Source organism: Oncorhynchus keta, chromosome 34 (assembly GCF_023373465.1).
Source record: "Oncorhynchus keta strain PuntledgeMale-10-30-2019 chromosome 34, Oket_V2, whole genome shotgun sequence".
Lineage (NCBI taxonomy): Eukaryota > Metazoa > Chordata > Actinopteri > Salmoniformes > Salmonidae > Oncorhynchus > Oncorhynchus keta.
In genome coordinates this window covers 27,091,335-27,114,002 of record NC_068454.1, presented here as the reverse complement: position 1 = coordinate 27,114,002, position 22,668 = coordinate 27,091,335, and the positions used below count along the sequence as shown (strand labels likewise).

The 22,668-nt window shown below is 43.8% G+C and overlaps 1 protein-coding gene across 1 annotated transcript in view; it reads right to left on the bottom strand.

Annotated features, from left to right (window-relative positions):
* The window catches only part of cps1 (carbamoyl-phosphate synthase 1, mitochondrial), an 82,632-nt gene that overhangs the window by 4,128 nt on the left and 55,836 nt on the right, over positions 1–22,668 (bottom strand). Inside the window, exons 32-36 of the mRNA XM_035749699.2 lie at positions 20,828–20,998; positions 12,651–12,725; positions 12,225–12,323; positions 4,794–4,853; positions 4,410–4,522 (exon numbers count right to left, since the gene is read on the bottom strand). Of these exons, the coding sequence (XP_035605592.1) occupies positions 4,410–4,522; positions 4,794–4,853; positions 12,225–12,323; positions 12,651–12,725; positions 20,828–20,998 (518 nt within the window). The remainder of the gene's footprint in view (positions 1–4,409; positions 4,523–4,793; positions 4,854–12,224; positions 12,324–12,650; positions 12,726–20,827; positions 20,999–22,668) is intronic.

Sequence of the window (22,668 nt, the reverse complement as noted above, 5' to 3'; positions counted from 1 at the left end):
GATCCTCACAACTGGGGCACCACAAGGGTGCTTGCTCAGCCCTCTCCTGTACTCCCTGTTCACCCAAGACTGCGTGGCCACGCATGCCTCCAACTCAATCATCAAGTTTGCAAACAACACAGTAGTAGGCCTGATTACAAACAATGACGAGACAGCCTACAGGGAGGAGGTGTGGGCCCTGGGAGTGTGGTGCCAGGAAAATAACTTCTCACCCGACGTCAACAAAACAAAGCTGATCGTGGACTTCAGGAAACAGCAGAGGGAGCACCCCCCTATTTCCTCTGCTTACACATCACTGACAAACTGAAATGGTCCACCCACACAGACAGTGTGGTGAAGAAGGCGCAACAGCGCCTCTTCAACCTCAGGAGGCTGAAGAAATTTGTCTTGGCACCTAAAACCCTCACAAACTTTTACAGATGCACAATTGAGAGCATCCTGTCAGGCTGTATCACCGCCTGGTACGGCAACTGCACTGCCCACAACTGCAGGGCTCTCCAGAGGGTGGTGAGGTCTGCCCAACGAATCACAGGGGGCAAACTACCTGCCCTCCAGAACACCTACTGCCCCGATGTCACAGGAAGGCCAAAAAGATTATCAGGGACATTTACATTACATTTACATTTAAGTCATTTAGCAGACGCTCTTATCCAGAGCGACTTACAAATTGGTGCATTCACCTTATGACATCCAGTGGAACAGCCACTTTACAATAGTGCATCTAAATCTTTTAAGGGGGGGGGGGTGAGAAGGATTACTTTATCCTATCCTAGGTATTCCTTAAAGAGGTGGGGTTTCAGGTGTCTCCGGAAGGTGGTGATTGACTCCGCTGTCCTGGCGTCGTGAGGGAGTGTGTTCCACCATTGGGGAGCCAGAGCAGCGAACAGTTTTGACTGGGCTGAGCGGGAACTGTACTTCCTCAGTGGTAGGGAGGCGAGCAGGCCAGAGGTGGATGAACGCAGTGCCCTTGTTTGGGTGTAGGGCCTGATCAGAGCCTGGAGGTACTGAGGTGCCGTTCCCCTCACAGCTCCGTAGGCAAGCACCATGGTCTTGTAGCGGATGCGAGCTTCAACTGGAAGCCAGTGGAGAGAGCGGAGGAGCGGGGTGACGTGAGAGAACTTGGGAAGGTTGAACACCAGACGGGCTGCGGCGTTCTGGATGAGTTGTAGGGGTTTAATGGCACAGGCAGGGAGCCCAGCCAACAGTGAGTTGCAGTAATCCAGACGGGAGATGACAAGTGCCTGGATTAGGACCTGCGCCGCTTCCTGTGTGAGGCAGGGTCGTACTCTGCGGATGTTGTAGAGCATGAACCTACAGGAACGGGCCACCGCCTTGATGTTACTTGAGAACGACAGGGTGTTGTCCAGGATCACGCCAAGGTTCTTAGCGCTCTGGGAGGAGGACACAATGGAGTTGTCAACCGTGATGGCGAGATCATGGAACGGGCAGTCCTTCCCCGGGAGGAAGAGCAGCTCCGTCTTGCCGAGGTTCAGCTTGAGGTGGTGATCCGTCATCCACACTGATGTCTGCCAGACATGCAGAGATGCGATTCGCCACCTGGTCATCAGAAGGGGGAAAGGAGAAGATTAATTGTGTGTCGTCTGCATAGCAATGATAGGAGAGACCATGTGAGGTTATGACAGAGCCAAGTGACTTGGTGTATAGCGAGAATAGGAGAGGGCCTAGAACAGAGCCCTGGGGGACACCAGTGGTGAGAGCGCGTGGTGAGGAGACAGATTCTCGCCACGCCACCTGGTAGGAGCGACCTGTCAGGTAGGACGCAATCCAACAACAACCATCCGAGTCCCTGCCTGTTCACCCCGCTCTCATCCAGAAGGCGAGGTCAGTACAGGTGCATCAAAGCCGGGACCGGGAGACTTAAAAACAGCTTCTATCTCAAGGCCATCAGACTGTTAAATAGCCATCACTAGCACATTAGCGGCTGCTGCCCTATATACATAGACTTGACATCACTGGCCACTTTAATAATGGAACACTAGTCACAATGTTTACATATTTTGCATTACTCATCTCATATGTATATTAGTGGGGCGGCAGGTAGCCTAGTGGTGGTTACAGCGTTAGACTAGTAACCGGAAGGTTGTAAGATCGAATCCCCCGAGCTGACAAGGTAAAAATCTGTCGTTCTGGCCCTGAACGAGGCAGTTAACCCACTGTTCCCAGGCCGGCATTGAAAATAAGAATTTGTTCTTAACTGACTTGCCTAGTTAAATAAAGATAAAATAATAATACACTGTATCTACTGTATCTTAGTCTATGCCGCTCTTGTCACGACTCCCGCCGAAGTAGGCTCCTCTCCTTGATCGGGTGGTGCTCGGCGGTCGACATCACCGGTCTTCTAGCCATCGCCGCTCCACCTTTCATTTTCCATTTGTTTTGTCTTGTTCATCCGCACACCTGTTTTACATCCCTTCATTCTCTACGCATATATTATCCTCTGTTCCCCCCCATGTCTGTGTGTGTAATTGTTCGTTGAGCAAGAAACACAAGCATTTCGCTGCACCCACAATAACATCTGCTAAACACCAATAACATTTGATTTAATTAGCTGGGGTTGTTCGGGATGCAAAATGACTTGTTGATCAATGACTGTCAACACAGTTACATGCTTAATTCCACACTGAAGGAGAGGACGCATCAGTTGTCACAAAAGATGAGAGGTATTTTCGGAAGGTAGATTAATAACGTTTGAAAGGAGGGTGCCCCGATCCACATCAAGACTGCAGTAGAGAGAGTCACGAGTTTTAAGTTCTTCAGTGTCCACATCACAGAGAACTTGTCATGGACCAACAATACCACCACTCTTGACAAGATGGCACACCAGTGTCCCTACTTCCTAAGACAGCTAAGGAAATTTGGCGTGCTGCCCCGGGTGTTCTCCAAATATTCCCGCTTCATCATTGAGAGCGTCCTGACCTGTTTCATCACGGCCTGGTACGGGAATTGCTCCGTTCACGACCGCAAGGCCCTCCAGTGGGTGGTGAAGACGGCCCAGTCCATCACTGAGACCGTGCTCCCACCCATCCAGGACATCTACTCAAAACAGTGCCTGAGGAAGGCACGCAACATCATCTAGGACCTCACACACCCCAGAAACAAGCTGTTCTCCATAATGATGACGGAATTGGAGAATGAGGTCTGATACCAACAGGCTCAGAGACAGTTTCTATTTACAAGTCATCAGACTACTTGAATTGGACTGACCACCTGCTCTGTTACTACACACCTTAGCACACATGCACTCATTCATGCACACACCCACACAGACATACACATATACATTCATACTACACACCCACATAGACATACAAACACACATATACATTCATACTACACACAGACATACACACACACATACACATGCATACTACACACCCACACATATACATTTATACTACACATACACAGACATACACATTCATACTACACACCCACATATACATTCATACTACACACCCACATATACATTCATACTAGACACACACACATATACATTCATACTACACACCCACAGACATACACACACACACATATACATTCATACTACACACCCACACAGACATACACACACACACACAGTCACACACACCCACGGACATACACACACATATACATTCATACTACACACCCACACACATATTCATTCATACTACACACCCACAGACATACACACACACATGTGCATTCATATTACACACACACATATACATTCATACACACACACACACACACACACACACACACACACACACACACACACACACACACACACACACACACACACACACACACACACACACACACACACACACACACACACACACACACACACACACACACACACACACACACACAGCCATACACACACATTTACATTCATACTACACACACACACACACACACATACATTCATACTACACTTCACAGCCATACACACACACATACATTCATGCACACAACTACACAAACATACATACACATATTCATTCATACTACACACCCACACAGACATACACACATATACATTCATACTACACACACACACACACACATCACAACTGCTGCTACCAGACTCAGTTTATACACTGGCCCCCCATTCCCCCTCTTCCCCAATACACATGTTAATATTGGACTAAAAATTGTACCATCCTGTATTGTAATTATGCTAAAATGTTTATTCTATTGAAACATTTACTTTATGTTCATATTCTTATCTTTTATTATTTCTTATTGCTGTTGCTTTGTTGGGAACTTGCAAGAAAGCATTTCATTGGACGATGTATACCATGCGTATCCTGTACATACGACTAATACAACTTACTCTTTATCCCTCCCTCTCTTCATCCCTCTATTCCAGACAGTCACCCCTTGCCCTTATCCCCTCTCACCTGATAATACTGGGCATGCTGGCATCTCCTCCCTCCTGGCTGGGCCATGCCACAGGGGTGGCGGGCACGTCATTGGCAGAGAGCCAGGCCGAGGTGGCCTCTGTAGCAAAGAGCTGGAGGAGAGACCACACACACACACACACACAGAGGGGGAGAGAAGCAAATGTCAGTTTGTTCTCTTTCTCTTCAGTCCCTCTGTGTTTTGGTGTGTTGTTTTGGGTTGTGCATAGACTATCAGGTCTACTAGCAGTCTAACTCATGACTAAACTTCCAATAGGAGAGAAGAATTTTGCTAGACCCGCAATAACATCTGCTAAACACGTGTATGTGACCAATAAAATTTCATTTGAAGAGTAGTAATTGAGAACGAACAGTAGTACTCACCTTAAAGCCTTCTTCATTCAGCTGGTGTGCTGTGGCTAAGAAGTTGGGCCGGAACGAATGCTGAGGGAGGTAAAAATCTAATCAGAATCACAAACTAAGCCCTGGTCAAAAGGTAGTGCACTACATAGGGAATAGGTTGCCATTTGGGACGCATATGAGTCTCTGACCCTTGGTAGCGTTTGCTTTTGAACATCAATAGAGGAGAAACATAAGAAACACCTCTCTAAGATTAAATCTGTACATTCTTTCCTCCTCTTCTCCTCTGTGAGCCAGATCAACAGCCTAGTTGTGTCATCACACTGTGTTAAACAGGACCAAGTAATCAGGTTTGTAAAGGCGTGTCAGATTCACAGCCATGTAGGCTGGTCATTAGGAGGGAAAGGTAGAAGAGAAACTCAGCCTCGGTCGCTAATTCTGATTTCACACCACCCTCCGCTCTGTCCCTAGTACCTGCAGACACACACACACAGATATTCCGATTTCACACTAGTGTCCACCCTTTGTTGAAGTCTTATTAGAGACGGACATGGACGATGACCCTATAACAACCTCTATCTTCATTCCTCTCTCTCCCATCATTCTTCCATCTCTTGCCCTCTCTTGCAGGGTTTCCGTAAGCCGGTAATTGACGGCTTTTGGCCGATAAAATAAATGAAAAGTCGATAAATAAAATTGTAGCTGGCCAAATTGTCCATAGCAGCATATCATACATCCCAATTTCGTGCTTCAGCACCATTTTCTCACTGTCTTCTGCGCTGCCTTATGCGCCTGCTGCTGCTGATGGAGCGAGAGAGCAAGAGAGGAGCCTCGGGCTACTGTTTCTTGTGAAGATGGATGCCTTTTTCATTGAAGTAAAACAAAAACGGTTTAAACCAGTTTGCAAGTGTTTTGTTTCATTTTGTTCTCTTGGAAAATGTTTTCCAAATGTAATGTTGTGTTTGTTGCAATATAATATCCTGCAGCCGTTTTACAGGTGCAAGACACTAATCTGGACGCTTATAAGAAATTCCACTACGCCCTCTGAGGAACCATCAAACATTCAAATCGTCAATACAGGACCAAGATTGACACTTCATACACCGGCTCTGAAGCTCGTCAAATGTGGCAGGGTTTGCAAACAATCACGGATTACATAGTGAAATCCAGTCGCAAGCTGCCCAGTGACACGAGCCTACCAGACGAGCTAAATGCCTTCGATGCTCGCTTTGAGGCAAGCAACACTGAACCAACCATGCATGAGAGCACCAGCTGTTCCGGATGACTGTGTGATCACACTCTCCGTTGCCGATGCGAGTAAGACTTAAACAGGTTCACCAGCTGGCAAGTGTCTTCACTGATATTCCCTGACAGAGTCTGTAATACCTACATATTTCAAAAAGACCACCATAGTCCCTGTGCTCAAGAATGCTAAGATAACCTGTCTAAATGACTATTGCCCCGTAGCACTCACATCTGTAGCCATGCAAGGCTTTGAAAGGCTGGTCATTGCTCACATCAACACCATCATCCCACACACCCTGGGCCCACTTCAGATACCGCCGCAACAGACCCACTAATGACGCAATCTCTATTGCACTCCACAGTGACCTTTCCCACCTGGACAAAAGGAACACCTACATGAGAATGTTTTCCATTGACTCCAGCTCGGCATTCAAAACCATTGTTTCCTCCAAGCTAAGGACCCTGGGACTAAACACCTCCCTCTGCAACTGGACCCTGGACATCCTGACGAGTCGCCCCCAGGTGGTGAAAGTTAGGCAACAACACATCCGCCACACTGACCCTCAATGCGTGTGTGCTTGATGGCAACATTGCCAACGTGGTAGGCCTGATCGGCAAAAACAATGAGAAAGCCTACAGGAGGAGGTCAGACACCTGGCAGTGTGGTGCCAGGACAACAACTTCTGTCTCAATGTCAGCAAGACAAACAAGCTGATTGTGGACTACAGGAAACAGAGGGCCGAGCACACAACTATTCACATCGATGGGGCTGTAGTGGAGTGGGTCGAGAGCTTCAAGTTCCTCGGTGTCCACATCACAAAGGACCTATCATGGTCCAAACAACATCATAGTCGTGAAGAGGGCATGACAATGCCTCTTCCCCTGCAGGAGGCCGAAAAGATTTGGCACTGGCCTTAACTAAGATATTCAAAATGATATATAGCTGCACCATTAAGAGCATGTTGACAGGCTGCATCACCGCTTGGTATCACTGCTTGGCATCTGACTGCAAGTCGGTACAGACGGTAGTGTGTACGCCCAGTACATCACTGCGGCCAAACTCCCTGCCATCCTGGACCTCTATACAAGGCTGTGTCAGAGGAAGGCCCTAAACATTTTAAAAGACTCCAGCCACCCAAGTCATCTCTCTGCTACCACACGACAAGCGGTACCGGAGTGCCAAGCCAGGGATCAAATGGCTTCTGAACAGCTTCTACCCCCAAGCCTTAAGACCGCTGAACAGATAATCAAATGGCTACTCTGACTATTTGCATTGACCCCCCCCACCCCTCCCCCTCTCTATACATTTTTCTGCACTGGTTCTATGTATACTCACTGGACTCTAACCACACACTGACACTCCAACACACACACACACAGTCTACTGTCCCCTGGGCGGCGAAGACGTGGATATCAATTAAGGCAGCCCCCCGCACCTCTCTGATTCAGAGGGGTTGGGTTAAATGCGGAGGAAACATTTCAGTTGAATACCTTGTTGGACAAATGACTAGGTACCCCCCTTTCCTTTACACTGCTGCTACTCTGTTTATTATCTATCCTGATTGCCTAGTCAGTTTTACTCCAGCCTATCATACAGTGGACTAGCGTGGCACGGTATACTGAAACTTCGGTACTTTCCTTGCTTTCCTTAGACTAACTTTCCTTGCTAGCTGACAGCTAAAGCTAACATCAATTCACTACCCTAGTACTTTGTTTGTGATAATATACAAACAATAACGCAAAACATGTTGATTTCTATTCATTCCCTTATTTGGCCACTCTCTCACGTTTCTCCCAAAGATGATCCTATTATCATTATTTTGATTGAACCTTTATTTAACAAGGCAATTGTGCACCGCCCTGTGGGACTCCCAACCACGGCCGGTTGTGATACAGCCTAGAATCGAACTCGGGTCTGTAGTGACGCACGCCTCTAGCACTAAGATTGAGTGCCTTAGAACGCTGCGCCCCTCGGGAGCCCTAATTATTAGCCTCAGCGAATAGACTGCCTCGTGAATGACGTCATTACTGGTTTTATCTGAAAACAATCTCAGACTGCGATGTCTTCCTAGCAGCAGACGGTTGCAGCAAACTCAAACTAACATTGAAAAACAATGTAGAGAGTGAAGTAAATGATATACAGTGCCCTCCGTAATTATTGGGACGGTAAAGCATTTTCTACTTTTTGTTCTAAGTTACAGATCCACAAATATCATACACCCAAGACATGCTAACCTCTCACCTTTACAATAACAGGGGAGGATAGCATGTTTTTTGGGGGTATGATACACTACATGACCAAAAGTATGTGGACACCCGCTTGTCAAACATCACATTCCAAAATCAGGGGCATTATATGGAGTTGGTGCCCCCTTTGCTCCACTCTTCTGGGAAGGTTTTCCACTAGATGTTGGCACATTGCTGCGGGGACTTGCCTCAATTCATCCACAAGAGCATTAGTGAGGTCGGACACTGATGTTGGGCGATTAGGCCTGGCTCACTGTCGGAGTTCCAATTCATCCCAAAGGTGTTCGATGGGGTTGAGGTCAGGGCTCAGTACAGGCCAGTCAAGTTCTTCCACACCAATCTCAACAAACCATTTATGTATGGACCTCACTTTGTGCACGGGGGCATTGTCATGCTGAAACAGGAAAGGGCCTTCCCTGTTGCCACAAAGTTGGAAGCACCGTACTGTCTAGAATGTCATTGTATACCGTAGCGTTAAAATTTCCCTTCAATGGAACTAAGGGGCCTAGACAGAACCATGAAAAACAGCCCCAGACCATTATTCCTCCTCCACCAAATGTTACAGTTTGCACTATGCATTGGGGCAGGTAGCGTTCTACTGGCATCTGCCAAACCCAGATTAGTCTGTCGGACTGCCAGATGGTGAAGCGTGATTCATCACTCCAGAGATCACATTTCCACTGCTCCAGAGTCCAATGGCGGTGAGCTTTACACCTCTCCAGCTGACTCTTGACATTGCGCATTGTAATCTTAGGCTTGTGTGCGGCTACTCGGTCATGGAAACCCATTTTACAAAGCTTCCAACGGCCAGTTATTGTGTGGACGTTGCTTCCAGAGGCAGTTTGGAACTCGGTAGTGAGTGTTGCAACCAAGGACAGATTATTTTTACGCTCTACGCACAGCGGTCAGGTTCTGTGAGCTTGTGTGGCCTACCACTTCACTGCTGAGCCGTTGTTGCTCCTAGACGTTTCTACTTCACAATAACAGCAATTACAGTTGACCGGGGCAGCTCTAGCAGGGCAGAAATTTGACTACTGACTTTTTGAAAAGGTGGCATCCTATGACGGTGCCACGTTGAAAGTCACTGAGCTCTTCAGGAAGGCCATTCCACTGCCAATGTTTGTTTATGGAGATTGCATGGCTGTGTGCTCAATTCTATACACCTGTCAGCAATGGGTGTTGTTGAAATTGCCAAATCCACAAATTTGAAGGAGTGTCCACATACTTTTGTATATATAATGTATTTGTGCATCTAACTTTCTCAGTAATCCTTATTCACGATTCATTCAGAATTATCCGTAATCATAGTAGCATCCACATTCATGTAGAAGTATTTAGAAACATTTTGCATGCCTATTTACAATAAAAGTGACTCCAAAATGACATAAATTTCTACTGAGAACAAACTAATCTGAAACACAACCAAAACAAACAGTGAATACATCCAACAAGTTTGTACAGTCACAAGCTTAATGTGGTCATTGCGTGCTAGGAATATGGGACCAAATAGCTAACTTTTTACTACTTTAATACACATCAGCACATTTTTCCCAATACTTTTGCACCTCTAAAATGGTTCACTTGATATGAATGAAAATTCTAATTAAAGCTGACAGTCTGCACTTTAAACTCATAGTTATTATTTGAATTCAAATCAAAACTTTTGAACTATAGAGTAAAAATAAGAAAAAATGCTTTACTGTCCCAATAACTACGGAGGACACTGTATCTGGCCAAGAAACACGAGGACGAAGCCACACTTTAGTAGCCTTTCTAGTCAATTTGACCAAACCTCTATATGTGGCCTTGCTCTGTGTGACCACCCAACGTGGCTGGTGAAATAGACATTCTTACCCGCCAATGTAAAAATATACCCAATTTGGCGGGTGTTAATTTCTAACCCTGACTATAGTGGATCACTAAGCCTATAGGCCTATGCATGCAATGTGCTGATGCATTTAGTGCTCAAATCTCCGACAGCTGAACTGTGAGGTGGACAATTATTGTTTTAGGAAAGTAATATCCCTGGTTTATTGATGCTGTTGGCTGCATGGATGGACACCCTAATGGGTTACAAACCCAACACATATGGATGACCGGTCCATTTCTCAACTGTCCGGCCCCAAATTCTCCTAGTGGAAACCCTGCTCTCCGGGTGGGTGAAGAGAATCCCGTGGTCATTTGGACATCAGTAAGTTCCATAGTGGCGAGGCGGAGGAGAGGAGGATAAAAGGATGGGACATGACATTGGTACTGTCAGATCTTTAAGCAGTACCAAGGCCTCCTGGAGTACTACTAGCACCGGGAATTGCCAGGGACCTCACGATACGATATTATAACCATACTTTGGTGCCGATACGATATGTATTGCGATTCTCACAATTCTTTATTGTGATTGAATACTGTGATTGAATACTGTGATTTTAGTGCAATTCGCTGTTCAAAACATAGTGCTCACCATGTCTGCTGCAGAGGGACAAGACAGAGCCATGAGAAAAATGTTGATCTGTAATGGAAATAAAAGTACTGAAAACAAATTGGCTCCCTATTTAAAAAGAGGATGGGAAACAAGCTATGAAGAAAATACTGTTTTGGTGCAGGTGCAGCCAACTAGCACAAAAATAATATTGCGATAGTCAAAACTATACGATATATATCGTCAAAAAGAATATCCTGATATGTAACTGTATCGATTTCTTCCCCCGTTACTAGGTACTAGGCCTTCATAACGCAAGACATATTCTCCTGGTGAGTAGCAGGCCTTCATAGTGCTAGACATATTCTCCCATCAGACCTGCACTGAGCACTTGTGACATGTGGAGCTGAATGCCATGATGAGAAATAACCACTGTCAACTTTCATCTGGCCCTCAAAGGACTTCCTCACATACAGACAGTCTGTCACTGGAGACAGGAAGAACGAGTGAGAAGAGAGGGGAGGAGGAAGAAAGGGAGGGAAAAGAGAAGGAGAGAGTGAAAGGAAGTAGAAAGATGGAGAGAAGAGTCTGTCACCAGAGAGAGGGAGGAGACAGGGAGGAAGAGAGAGAGGACAGGGGGGAGGGTAAGAGAGGGGAGGAGACAGGGAGGAAGAGAGAGAGGACAGGGGGAGGGTAAGAGAGGGGAGGAGGGAGAGAGGGAAAAGAGAAGGAGAGAGTGAAAGGAGAGGAGGGAGAAAGAGGGGAAGAGCGAGAGGGAGGGCGAAGGAAGAGAAGAGGATGTGGGAACTCTACAGAGAGCTCATAATGCCCTGTTTATCCATATCTCTCTTCCCGATGAAAACATAGACACAGAAGACTTTATAAACAAGACCTTCCTCTCTCAATACAAGACATCTATGTAAGTATTTGATGTACACACAGGCACAGACATACACACACACACTTTTAACTTTCCATCAGAAGTGCTGTCGTAGCCATGGGAGACCAGTCCGTGGATCGATGATCATTTATGATATGAATGCATCAGCCTTTTCCAGATCCTGCTATTCAGCTTTAGTGTGGCTAGCTAGGAGCAGGCCTGAGGCACTCATTCATAACCCCACTGACTGGCTCGTTGAAGAGCGCTAGCTACGTATTACACATGAACACTACATTAATCTTACTAGCTGCACACGCATGGCTGTTTCTGACACACACATGAGAAACAGCAACCTTTTTAAGCTGCGTCCCATATTGCACCCTATTTCATATATGGTGCACTTCTTTTGACCAGGATAATAGGGCTCTGGTCAAAAGTAGTGCACTATATAAGGAATAGGGTGTCAACCGCTTTTGTCTACTCTGTTTTAGTATCTGACATGTACCTGAAAACAGCTTTTTACAGAGCAAAGCACTTTGGCAAGAGACTTGGGAAGAAAAAACAAATCCTGACAATTGTGAGATTATGGATTAAACCATTTGAGAGTGTTTGAAAAAGGGAAGTGTTAACCCTGATGTGTACTCTCTTGAACCACACACACACAGACCTGGATCCCGATGAGGATTCCTTTTGTAGGCAGCTTGAAGCCAGTGGATAGCATAGCCTTGAGGAAGGCAGAGTAGATGTTTGGTCCAAAACAAGCCACCTGCAAGGAGGGACACAGACACCTGTTAAGTGTATATATGTGCATGTGTGTGCATGTACATACATACATACATACATACATACATACATACATACATACATACATACATACATACATACATACATACATACATACATACATACATACATACATACATACATACATGTGTGTGCGAGCCCGTCTGTGTGTGTACATGTGTCATTTGTGTGTGTGTCTGTGTAATGTATGTGTATGCGTGCTAGTACCTATATATGTGTGTGTTTGTTTATACATAGTTATTTGTGTGTGTGTGTGTGTGTGTGTGTGTGTGTCCGCACGCACACACACCTCTCCTGTGGAAGCCATTTCACAGCGCAGGACTGGGTCGGCATCACGAAGGCGAGGCCAGGAGAACATAGGAGCCTATCACAGAGAAGATACAAACAGACAGACCATTTTGGTATTTTAACCTGTGGAGCTCAGTGGTGGAGACCTCCCCCAACCCTGATCTTAACCATCAGTGGGGGAAATGCTAAACTGACTCAGGATCAGTGTCTAGGGGCAACGTCACCCTATATTGTGGCTGGAAGAATGGAATGGATGGAAAGGTATCAAATGTGTTTAGTGTAACCTAAAGTATAGGCATTACTGAAAAAAGCAGTGCAAACTTTTCTTCTGCAATCACATATGTTCTGGTGATTTAAATCCGTATATCAGCATTATAATACCTTTTTAATGGTGTTAAAGGATGTGTCTACAGAAAGCTATTGATAAAACATAAGACATGGGACTACCTGTGAGTAAGAAATGTTGCTTTGGTTAGAAATTCAATCACACTTTTCTACACTCAACAACCGAGAGGAAATGGAACATCAGGACTAGTGCTTCAAATCAAACAGGTTTTGTGACAAGGCTGCCATCTAGAGGTGGAAAAACTCTCAAACCCCCGGATCAACCATGTTGATCTAAACCCCAGCCTCCCGCTCGTCAACATCTTTACCACTTGGCCAAGAGGGTATTCCCTATCAACCCGTGTCAACTGATGGTTATTCAACGTTACGGTTGCTGAATCTTTGTAGTGACTGCACCAAAAAGAGAGTCAGACAGAGATAGAGAGACAGAGAGAGCGAGAGAGATAGAAAGAGAGAAAAAGTGTTAGAGAGAGAGCGACACAGAATTGTCATACCCTCAACTCTGATGTAAATGTAAGAAGTTAGAGCTTGGCTCACGTATAGACAGCAGACGAGACTAGACTATTCACTACTGTTTATTTTCTCTTCTACGCAAGCCTGGATATTGAGAAGTTACAGAGAGGAGACAGGGATTATACCTAGCCCATTGCCCCCTCCCCCAACCACAGCTATTGTGCTGCCTCTCCTTTGTAATTACAACAGGAAATTACTTTGGGAGAAAACAGTGTTCAAGCACCAGCTGGCTGACTGACTCCACACTCCACTCACACATTTCAATCTACCAGTAACAGTTTAGTTAGTCACTGCCATAACCAGGGCCTAAAATTAAGACCCGCCAAATGCGGGTATATTTTTGCCACTGGCGGGTAAGAATGTCTAATTCACCAGCCACGTTGGCGGGTGGTCAGACTCAGGGCTTAACAGTGCGAGCATTTCATAAAAAGTCAATATCAACATTTCTGGGATTTTTTATTTCAGCTCATGAAACATGGGACCAACACTTTACATGTTGTGTTGATATTTTTGTTCAGTATTCTAAAGTTAGACTTTATCCTTGGCTTTCTTGGCTATTTACATAGTTTTGTTTACAAGTTAGGTTGTTTTTAAATGTTTGAGTTTGCTTCCACTGCTATCGAAGAGATGTCGTCGGCCTCAACGAGTCAAGATTCTCAAAGGCACAGTGACCACTCGAGTGGCCCCGTTACCACGTTGTCGTGACGTGACTATCATTAATCTGATGACTGTTATTTATTGAATCAAACTAACTATGTTTAATTGTTACTCAATTAAATTAATCATGTAACAATTAACTCATTAGGAATTTGGGGCACCATGGGAAAAGTTGTTTAACGAGTTACTATCTCCCGACTTAAACTCTAAAGATATCTGTATATCTCTTACATCAATAATAGTCCATTATTAATTATTACCTCAGTCTTATTCTGAATGTCGCATAATCCGTAGACCCGCAAGAACCCTAGCACTTTTGAATATTCAGTACTACACAAATGTATTTATTTACTAACTAACTAATAACACAATACAATACACACTTACATGAGATAAAAGTCCCTAGTGGACTGACACGATATGACGGCTTGTTTCACAATGGAAGGGCGGTGGGGAAAGATACATTTGAAAACTACGGTCAGAGTAACCAGAATACTTAGCCCCCTAACCACCGCTCATTCAGATTAGAAATGCAATATATATTTACGCATAGACGTCTTTCTCTGTCGTCTCTGTTGAAACCAATTGATCCGTCTATGGCAGGGGTGTCAAAGTCAAATGGACGGAGGGCCAAATAAAAAATTTAGCTACAAGCCGAGGGCCGGACTGTTCGAATGTTCATTGAAAAATGTTTAAATGACGCATATAGTCTAGTGAACCTAATTGAACCTACTGAAAACCTAACAAATATATTCCAATATGATCAGATAAATAAAGCAATATTTTCTTATGGCTCTGTCAGTAATCTTTAATTTTCAACAGACACAAAAGACAAATTTCCTTTATATAAAAATCCCCATAACATGAACATTAAATGAAAGAAACCGGTATTCAAGGCACCATCAGTAGCCTATATTTTCTATTTTAGCAAAAGTGGGCTAAATTTACTTCAAAGAAAAAAACAATAATAGCAATTTTCTATCATCCACTCAACTGAAATATTTTTAAAATATAATTGGATTGAAATACAATAAAATAAAGTGCAAAAATCTATTAATCAAAAACAACACTTTGTTTAAGGAGAAGTAACATGCAGTGAAAACAAATATTAAACTTTAACTTTTAAACTTGAACTGAGTAAAAACTCTAAATATGTGATTGCACAGTAATGTTCACTTGTTTGAGGTTGAGGGTGATACTTGGTGGTGTCCCATCTTTTCCACAAGTTCATCAATGTTCGGGGTAAGGCTCTGAGCTGAGGAAATCCTCAGAATTGAGTGGAGGTGTTCAGCAGTAAGTCGACTTCTGTGTGATGTTTTGTTCAAGTTCATCAAAGAAAACAGTTGTTCACACAGGTATGTGCTGCCAAACATAGACAACGTTTGAGCAGCCTGGATGCGCAGCTGGGGCATTGTGTCGGGGAGGAAACGGGCGAACTCCGCAGCACCCACTGCCGCATATTTTGCCCTCAGTGCATCATTGCATTGGAGGTCAATCAACTCCATTTGGAGGTTTGGTGGTGAGCTTTCCACGTCAACAGCAAATGGGTTACCGAGCAGTTCCAACCTGCTTTTTTGTGCTTCAAAGTCAGCAAATCGGCGTCGAAAGTCAGCGGCAAGCATACCTATTTTATCAGCCAAATGTGCGCTCGGGAACGCACTGGTAGAGAGCTTCTCTTTCATGGTCTGGCAGCTGGGAAAGTGGCTCAAATTTTCTTTCCGCATCTGCGTCTCCCACAGAGTCAGTTTGGTTTTAAATGCCTTCACTGTACTGTACATATCAGAGATGACACGATCCCGACCCTGCAGCTGCAAGTTCATTGCATTCAGATGACTCGTAATGTCACACAGAAAAGCCATTTCACACAGAAACATTTCGTCTCGGAGTTGTGTTGTGTCTTTCCCTTTGCTGTCCAAGAACAGACAAATCTCCTCACGAAGCTCGAAACATCTTTGAAGCACCTTTCCCTGGCTTAGCCATCGCACCTCTGTGTGATAAGGCAAATCACCATGCTCCGTTTCTAACTCCGTCAGAAATGCCTTGAACTGGCGGTGATTCAAACCTTTGGCTCTGATAAAGTTAACTGTGCGCGTGATGATGCTCATTACATGCTCCATTTTCAAGGCTTTACCGCACAACGCTTCCTGGTGTATGATACAATGATAAGCTGTCAGCTCACCTGTCGCGTTTTCCTCTTGCATCTTTTCCCGTATCTTCGCCACCAGTCCGCTCCTGTGTCCACACATCGCAGGTGCTCCGTCGGTTGTCAAACCCACGAGTTTTTCCCAAGGCAGCTCCATCTCATTTACACATCTTGACACCTCTTCATACAAATCATGCCCCGTAGTTGTGCCATGCATAGGACGTAAAGCCAAAAACTCCTCTGTCACGCTTAGGCTGGAGTCCACTCCGCGGATGAAAATTGACAACTGGGCAATGTCAGAAATGTCGGTGCTCTCATCCACAGCCAAGGAATATGCAATGAAATCTTTTCCCTTTTTCACAAGCTGCTCTTTTAGATTGATGGACAACTGGTCTACTCTCTCGGCAATGGTGTTTCTGCTCAGACTCACATTTAAAAAGAGTTGCCTTTTTTCTGGGCAAACTTCGTCACAAACTTTAATCATGCAGTTTTTGATGAAATCCCCTCCGTAAATGGCCGGGCTGATTTAGCGATCTCTTCTGCCAAAATAAAACTGGCCTTGACAGCAGCCTGGCCTTGTGATTTGGCTTTTTTGAACAGAGCCTGTCGAGATTTGAGGCCTCGTTTTAATTCCTCTGCCTTTTGTAGCCTTTGTTCCATGTCCATATTCTTGTTTTTGTCCGCGTGTTTCGTTTCATAATGTCGTCTCAGATTATACTCTTTCAGTACCGCCACACTTTCTCCACACAGAAGACACACAGGTTTTCCAGCTACCTCCGTGAACAAATACTCCGACTCCCACCTTGTTTGAAACCCCGGTTCTCAGTGTCCACCTTCCGTTTTGCCATTTTTGATGGGTATCTGAAAGTTAATTTTACTGTGATGCTGACAACTGCTGTGCCAATAAATATTGAAATGAAGCAGCCTACTGCTCGGTGCGTCACCGTTGCATTGTGGGAAATGTAGTATTGGTGCGTGTAAAAGATCTGCGGGCTGCCGGCTTGCTGCGGTCTGCGGGCCGGTTCTAATAATAAATCAAGATCATCCCAGGGGCCGTAAAAAACCTTCTCGCGGGCCGGATGTGGCCCGCGGGCCTTGACTCTGACATATGTGGTCTATGGGTAGTGGCTCAATACAAGGTTCTGGTTGTCTACCAGAGGTCACAATGTCTTTCTTAGTTGTAGAGTTTCTCTGGTCTTGGAGTGTTCGTTAGAAAAGATAGTTCAGACGTACCAACAGTTGTATCAGTGAGGATTGTCTTCCTTCCTCGTGTCTTTAGTCAAAGTTCTAGGACCACTTTTTCATGCACAGCTGGACTGTGAATGTTCTGGTCTAGTCTACCTTCTTCACTTGTGTTGAGAGTTTGTAACCATTTCGTAAAGTTCAGCTCGCGCTGTATGTCGGCTGGTCTGTAGAGTTTAAACCATTTTCAGCTGTGTAGCCACTGCTCCACGCAGTCTGGCGTCAGTACAACGTTTCTAACCATTTCAACGTGTAGCCACCTCTCTACGCTTTCTAGTCTGTATGTTAATTCTTAGCGAGTCCTTTAAAGCACTCTGGCCACAGGGACATTCTGAACTCTGAGCTCACTTGGGCGTGGCTACAGACTGGGCACAAGTTTATTTAAAAACAAAACTAATTTAGAAGGCTAAAATCACATTGCTATCTTCACAAAAGTATTCTCATATTTAATCATATCATTATTACAACATTTAGATGTAAACCTGATACATAGAAAGTGTACACTTTGAGTTACCGTTACCTTGATAAACCATCATTAAGTCATAAAACCAGACCCCCCCCTATCTGTCAGCCATGTGCCAAGCTGATATGGCACCTTTTATCCTCGTCAAGGAGAGAGAGTCATGACAACGGTAATGTTAAATGGGCAGCTGAACATTGTCGTCTCATTTGTGATATTTTGGTTAAAAGTGTGTGACTCGTTTCAGGAAACTAGGCGCATGACGCACGTCACTACTTCGCAGGAGCAGCATTTAAAGGTAAATATTTATATTTAGAAATGCCTTCTGGAATATGTGAACTTCATGTGCCTTAATAACAAACTTGTATTCCATCCATAAATACTAATAAACATTTTAAATTACAAGCCTAGTTGGTTCAGCCAGGGGGAAAAAAACAGGAACCTTCCCACTAGCCATGATTGGCTGAGATAATGTATGGTCTGGACATTCCGGGAGATGAGTTTGGATTGAACTGAGATGTAAGCGCGCTTCTGTCTATTACGTGAGCTGTTCAGTATGTGTTGACAGCCCTTTCTACCTTGCCGTTTTTGAAAGATATAACGTTAGCCATCGAGAACTACAAACGTTTTGCTACTTTTCTCAACAACATTTGATGCCCTGAATTTAGCAGGTGCTATCGACAGAGCAGTAGGATAAAGTGATGGGCTACTTCCTGCACACGCCACGGTCAGTGTGAACCGGAGTGACTTGACACAAAGCTGGCCAAACAAGATGTAGCTACAAACAAAATGGAGTTAAATGGTTCCAGTCTGCAGTGAAGCGTTCATCCATGTATACGAGTAAGAGTACATGTCTAGACAATAGTGACACATCCACTTAGCTAGATGTGGGTGATGGGTGGTTATAGCATTTCCACCACATGAAGGAAACACAAGTGTGTCAGGTAAGCATCATCTAATAACGATCAAATATTTATAAAATATTTTTATCTGGACACACTGTTTTTGATATCCCTACTATGCAAGTACTATCGCTGCACCGTTTATTTGTGTTGTATAGTGTGTTATTTGTCACATGCACAGGATACAGAAGGTGTAAACTTTACACCTTCTGTATCCTGTGCATGTGACAAATAAACTGAGATTTAATTTGATATAGCGTGTTTACCACATGGCCTCACATGTGAATCCTAAAAGAGATGGTTGGGGCTAAGGCTTAAGCGGGTGTGAACGATGCCGAATGGGTGTAGACAAAGAAGAGCTCTCCAGTAGGATTACCAAAACATTCAAGGGCCATTTTCTCAAAATGTGGGGTTACAAGTTTATCAACATTCATTCAATGGCCATTTTCTCAAAAGTGGGGTTACAAGTTTATCAACTTTCAAAGCAAAATTACTTTCCCATTGTTCCTCAACTGCAGTGTATGATATACAATTTTCTAGCTCCGAGTCTCTACTTGTATCCAATGTAAAAAACACAATTTCAAATATCACATTACTTCTTACTAGTTTTTTTTGTGTAATTAATGAGAAAATATTTTGGCTGGTAAAAAACCTGAGTGGCCCCTGGATTATTGTATCTACCTGCTACAGTGGCTGGTAGACCAAAAATGTAGTTTTAGGTGCTTGCCATAACACTTAACAAGTCTTAAATAGCAACCTATTACATATATAGTGCACTATTTTTAACCATGTCCCTGGCAGCTTATTCCCTATATAAGTGCACTACTTTTGACCAGAGCCCATTGGGTCCACTATACAGGGAATAGGCTGGGTGCCATTTGGGAAGCATCCTTAAGGTCTAGGCAATTCAGCACTAAACTACAGAGATGTATTTATTTTATTTAACTAGGCAAGTCAGTTAAGAACAAATTATTATTTACAATGATGGCCTACCCCGGCCAAACCCAGACAGCGCTGGGAAAATTGTGTGCCGCTCTATGGGACTTCCAATCACAGCCGGATGTGATACAGGCTGGATTCAAACCGGGGACTGTTGTGACGCCTCTTGCACTGAGATGCAGTGCTTTAGACCACTGCGCCACTTGAGAGTGAGTGTCTCCTTTCCACCCCATATTCATTGGAAGGTCCCTGTGTTTAGGTTGTCACATGACCTGGATTTAAACTTTATTTTAAGCCTCTCCCGAAATTAGAATTAGACCAAAAATAAAAGCAATCGTCATGAAAAGAAAATGAAACTGTTTGGTGAAAAATCTCCATAAATAAAGGTTAAACTCCAGGTCATGTGACATGATTAACCAAAACACAGGGCCCAAATAATAGGCTTCATATGGCTAATCATACTTATTGTACATATATCACCCACCTCCCTGTGTGGGAGTGTTCTACCATGCCTAAAGCAGTACAATAGTCCCCCCACAGTTTACTGCAGTCCAGGACACAGAAGACATGGTCATTATTAAGACTATTATGGAGGGTATAATAGGTGAAAATGGCAATAGGAGAGGTTGGTGCTATTACCACTTTTAATCAGGGTCCCTCTGCTACTCTTTAGTCTATTGCATAGTAAGACACGTATGATAGCAAAAAAAAAAAAGATTTATCGCTTCATTCTAAGTAGTGTGCTAGTGTGGATATTGGGACAGAGCCCTGTAGTCTCCCCTTATTGCTTCATTCTAAGTAGTATGCTAGTGTGGATATTGGGACAGAGCCCTGTAGTCTCCCCTTATTGCTTCATTCTAAGTAGTGTGCTCGTGTGGATATTGGGACAGAGCCCTGTAGTCTCCCCTTATTGCATCATTCTAAGTAGTGTGCTAGTATGGATATTGGGACAGAGCCCTGTAGTCACAGAGCCTCACCTTGATTCCCACATAGTCAACGGGGATGATGGGGTTCTCCAGAGAAGGTAGAGCAGCCTCATCCTGGGGTTCACCCACCATGACCCGTGTAGCCACACTAATGAAGTCCACACCGATGGTCTTAGATACGAAGGGGAAGGAGCGTGATGCTCGCAGGTTACACTCTATCACCTGGCGGGGAGGAACGCACACACACATTTTCATTCTAAACCAGTACAGTTGGAGGAGGATGGGCCGAGCTACTATAACCATTAAGCACTTAGTGGCAACTGTAAAAAAGGCCCAATTTCATTGATTAATTGAATGATGTGTCCTAACTATTTCCACACATCAAGCTTTGATTATTTGAATCAACTGTGTAGTGCTAGGGTAAAACCCAAAATGTGCACCCAGCGGGGGCCCCAGTAGTTTGGGAAAAACTGCTATAGTGTGCTGTGAAAAGAGTCACCTCTTGCCTTAAATTTGATTTGTGTTGCTTTTACATGTTTATCGAATGCCTAAAATAAAATTTCAAGAAGAAACTATGATCTCAATCTGTGATTTTTCTGACATTTTAATCCGCCTAAGCTTTTTTTCTCAAGTCGCCTAAATACAGTGTAAAAAATACATAAATCATTTTTGGGATGGGAAAAGCGCTTTCAGTGTAAACCAAATACAGTGCATTCAGAAAGTATTCAGCCTTATTCTAATTGATTAAATAAATAAAAATCCTGATCTACACACAATACCCAATAATGACAAAGCAAAAACAGGTTTTTAGAAAAAATAATGGACCTATTTATTTTTTATAATATAATCTCTGATAACCAAAATAAAAGCTAGACAGTCAAGGAGAATTGAATACCCATAAAGCAATGGAATTTGTGGTTAAGAGCAGTTAAGAGTGTTGGGGCAGTAACCGAAACATTGCTGGTTCAAATTCTCAAGCCGACTAGGTAAAAACATCTGTCGATGTGCCCTTCAGCGAGGCACTAATTGCTCCTGTAAGTCGCTCTGGATAAGGGTGTCTGCTAAATTACTATTATTTTTATGTTGAACACCAGTTTTAATTTTGTTATTATATTTGAGCAAAATAACACATTAGCCATGTCAAAACGCACAGAATTGCAGGAAACTAGCTTAAAACTTCAAAGTTCTCTCAGCTCCATGGCAACTAACAGGAAATGTGCCTCAAAACTACAACAAAAATTGTGTAAATTTGCAGGAAATGTGGTTTAAACTGATAAAAATTCTCAGCTCCATGGTGAAGTGTGTAAATTGCAGGAAATTGGCTTAAAAATGCAACAAACAAAAATCTACATTAGCAGGACGAAACTTCAAAAAATTTCTCTAAAATTGGCTCATTGCCTCTGCCACGCCAACCACCGAAGGCACATTTGACAAATGAAATTGAAGAACAGTATTCATAATGAAATCTACATGCGTCTTCAAAAATGATTCACACCCTTTAGATGGCAAAAAAAAAACGTTAAAAAAAAGCAGACATTGAATATGGTTTGATCATGGTGAAGTTACAAATTACCCTTTGGATTGTGCATCAATACACCCAGTCACTACAAAGACACAGGTTTACTTCCTAACTCAGTTGCCAGAGAGGAAGGAAACCGCTGAGGGATTTAACCATGAGGCTTAAGGTGACTTTAAAACAGTTACAAAGTTCAATGGCTGTGAGAGGAGAAAACTGAGGATGGATCAACCACGTTTCGAGTTACTCCACATTACTAACCTAAATGACAGAGTGAAAAGAAGGAAGCCTGTACAGAATACAAATCTGTCAGACAAATGCACTTTATGTCCTGAATACAAAGCCTTATGTTTGGTCCAAATCAAACACCACCATA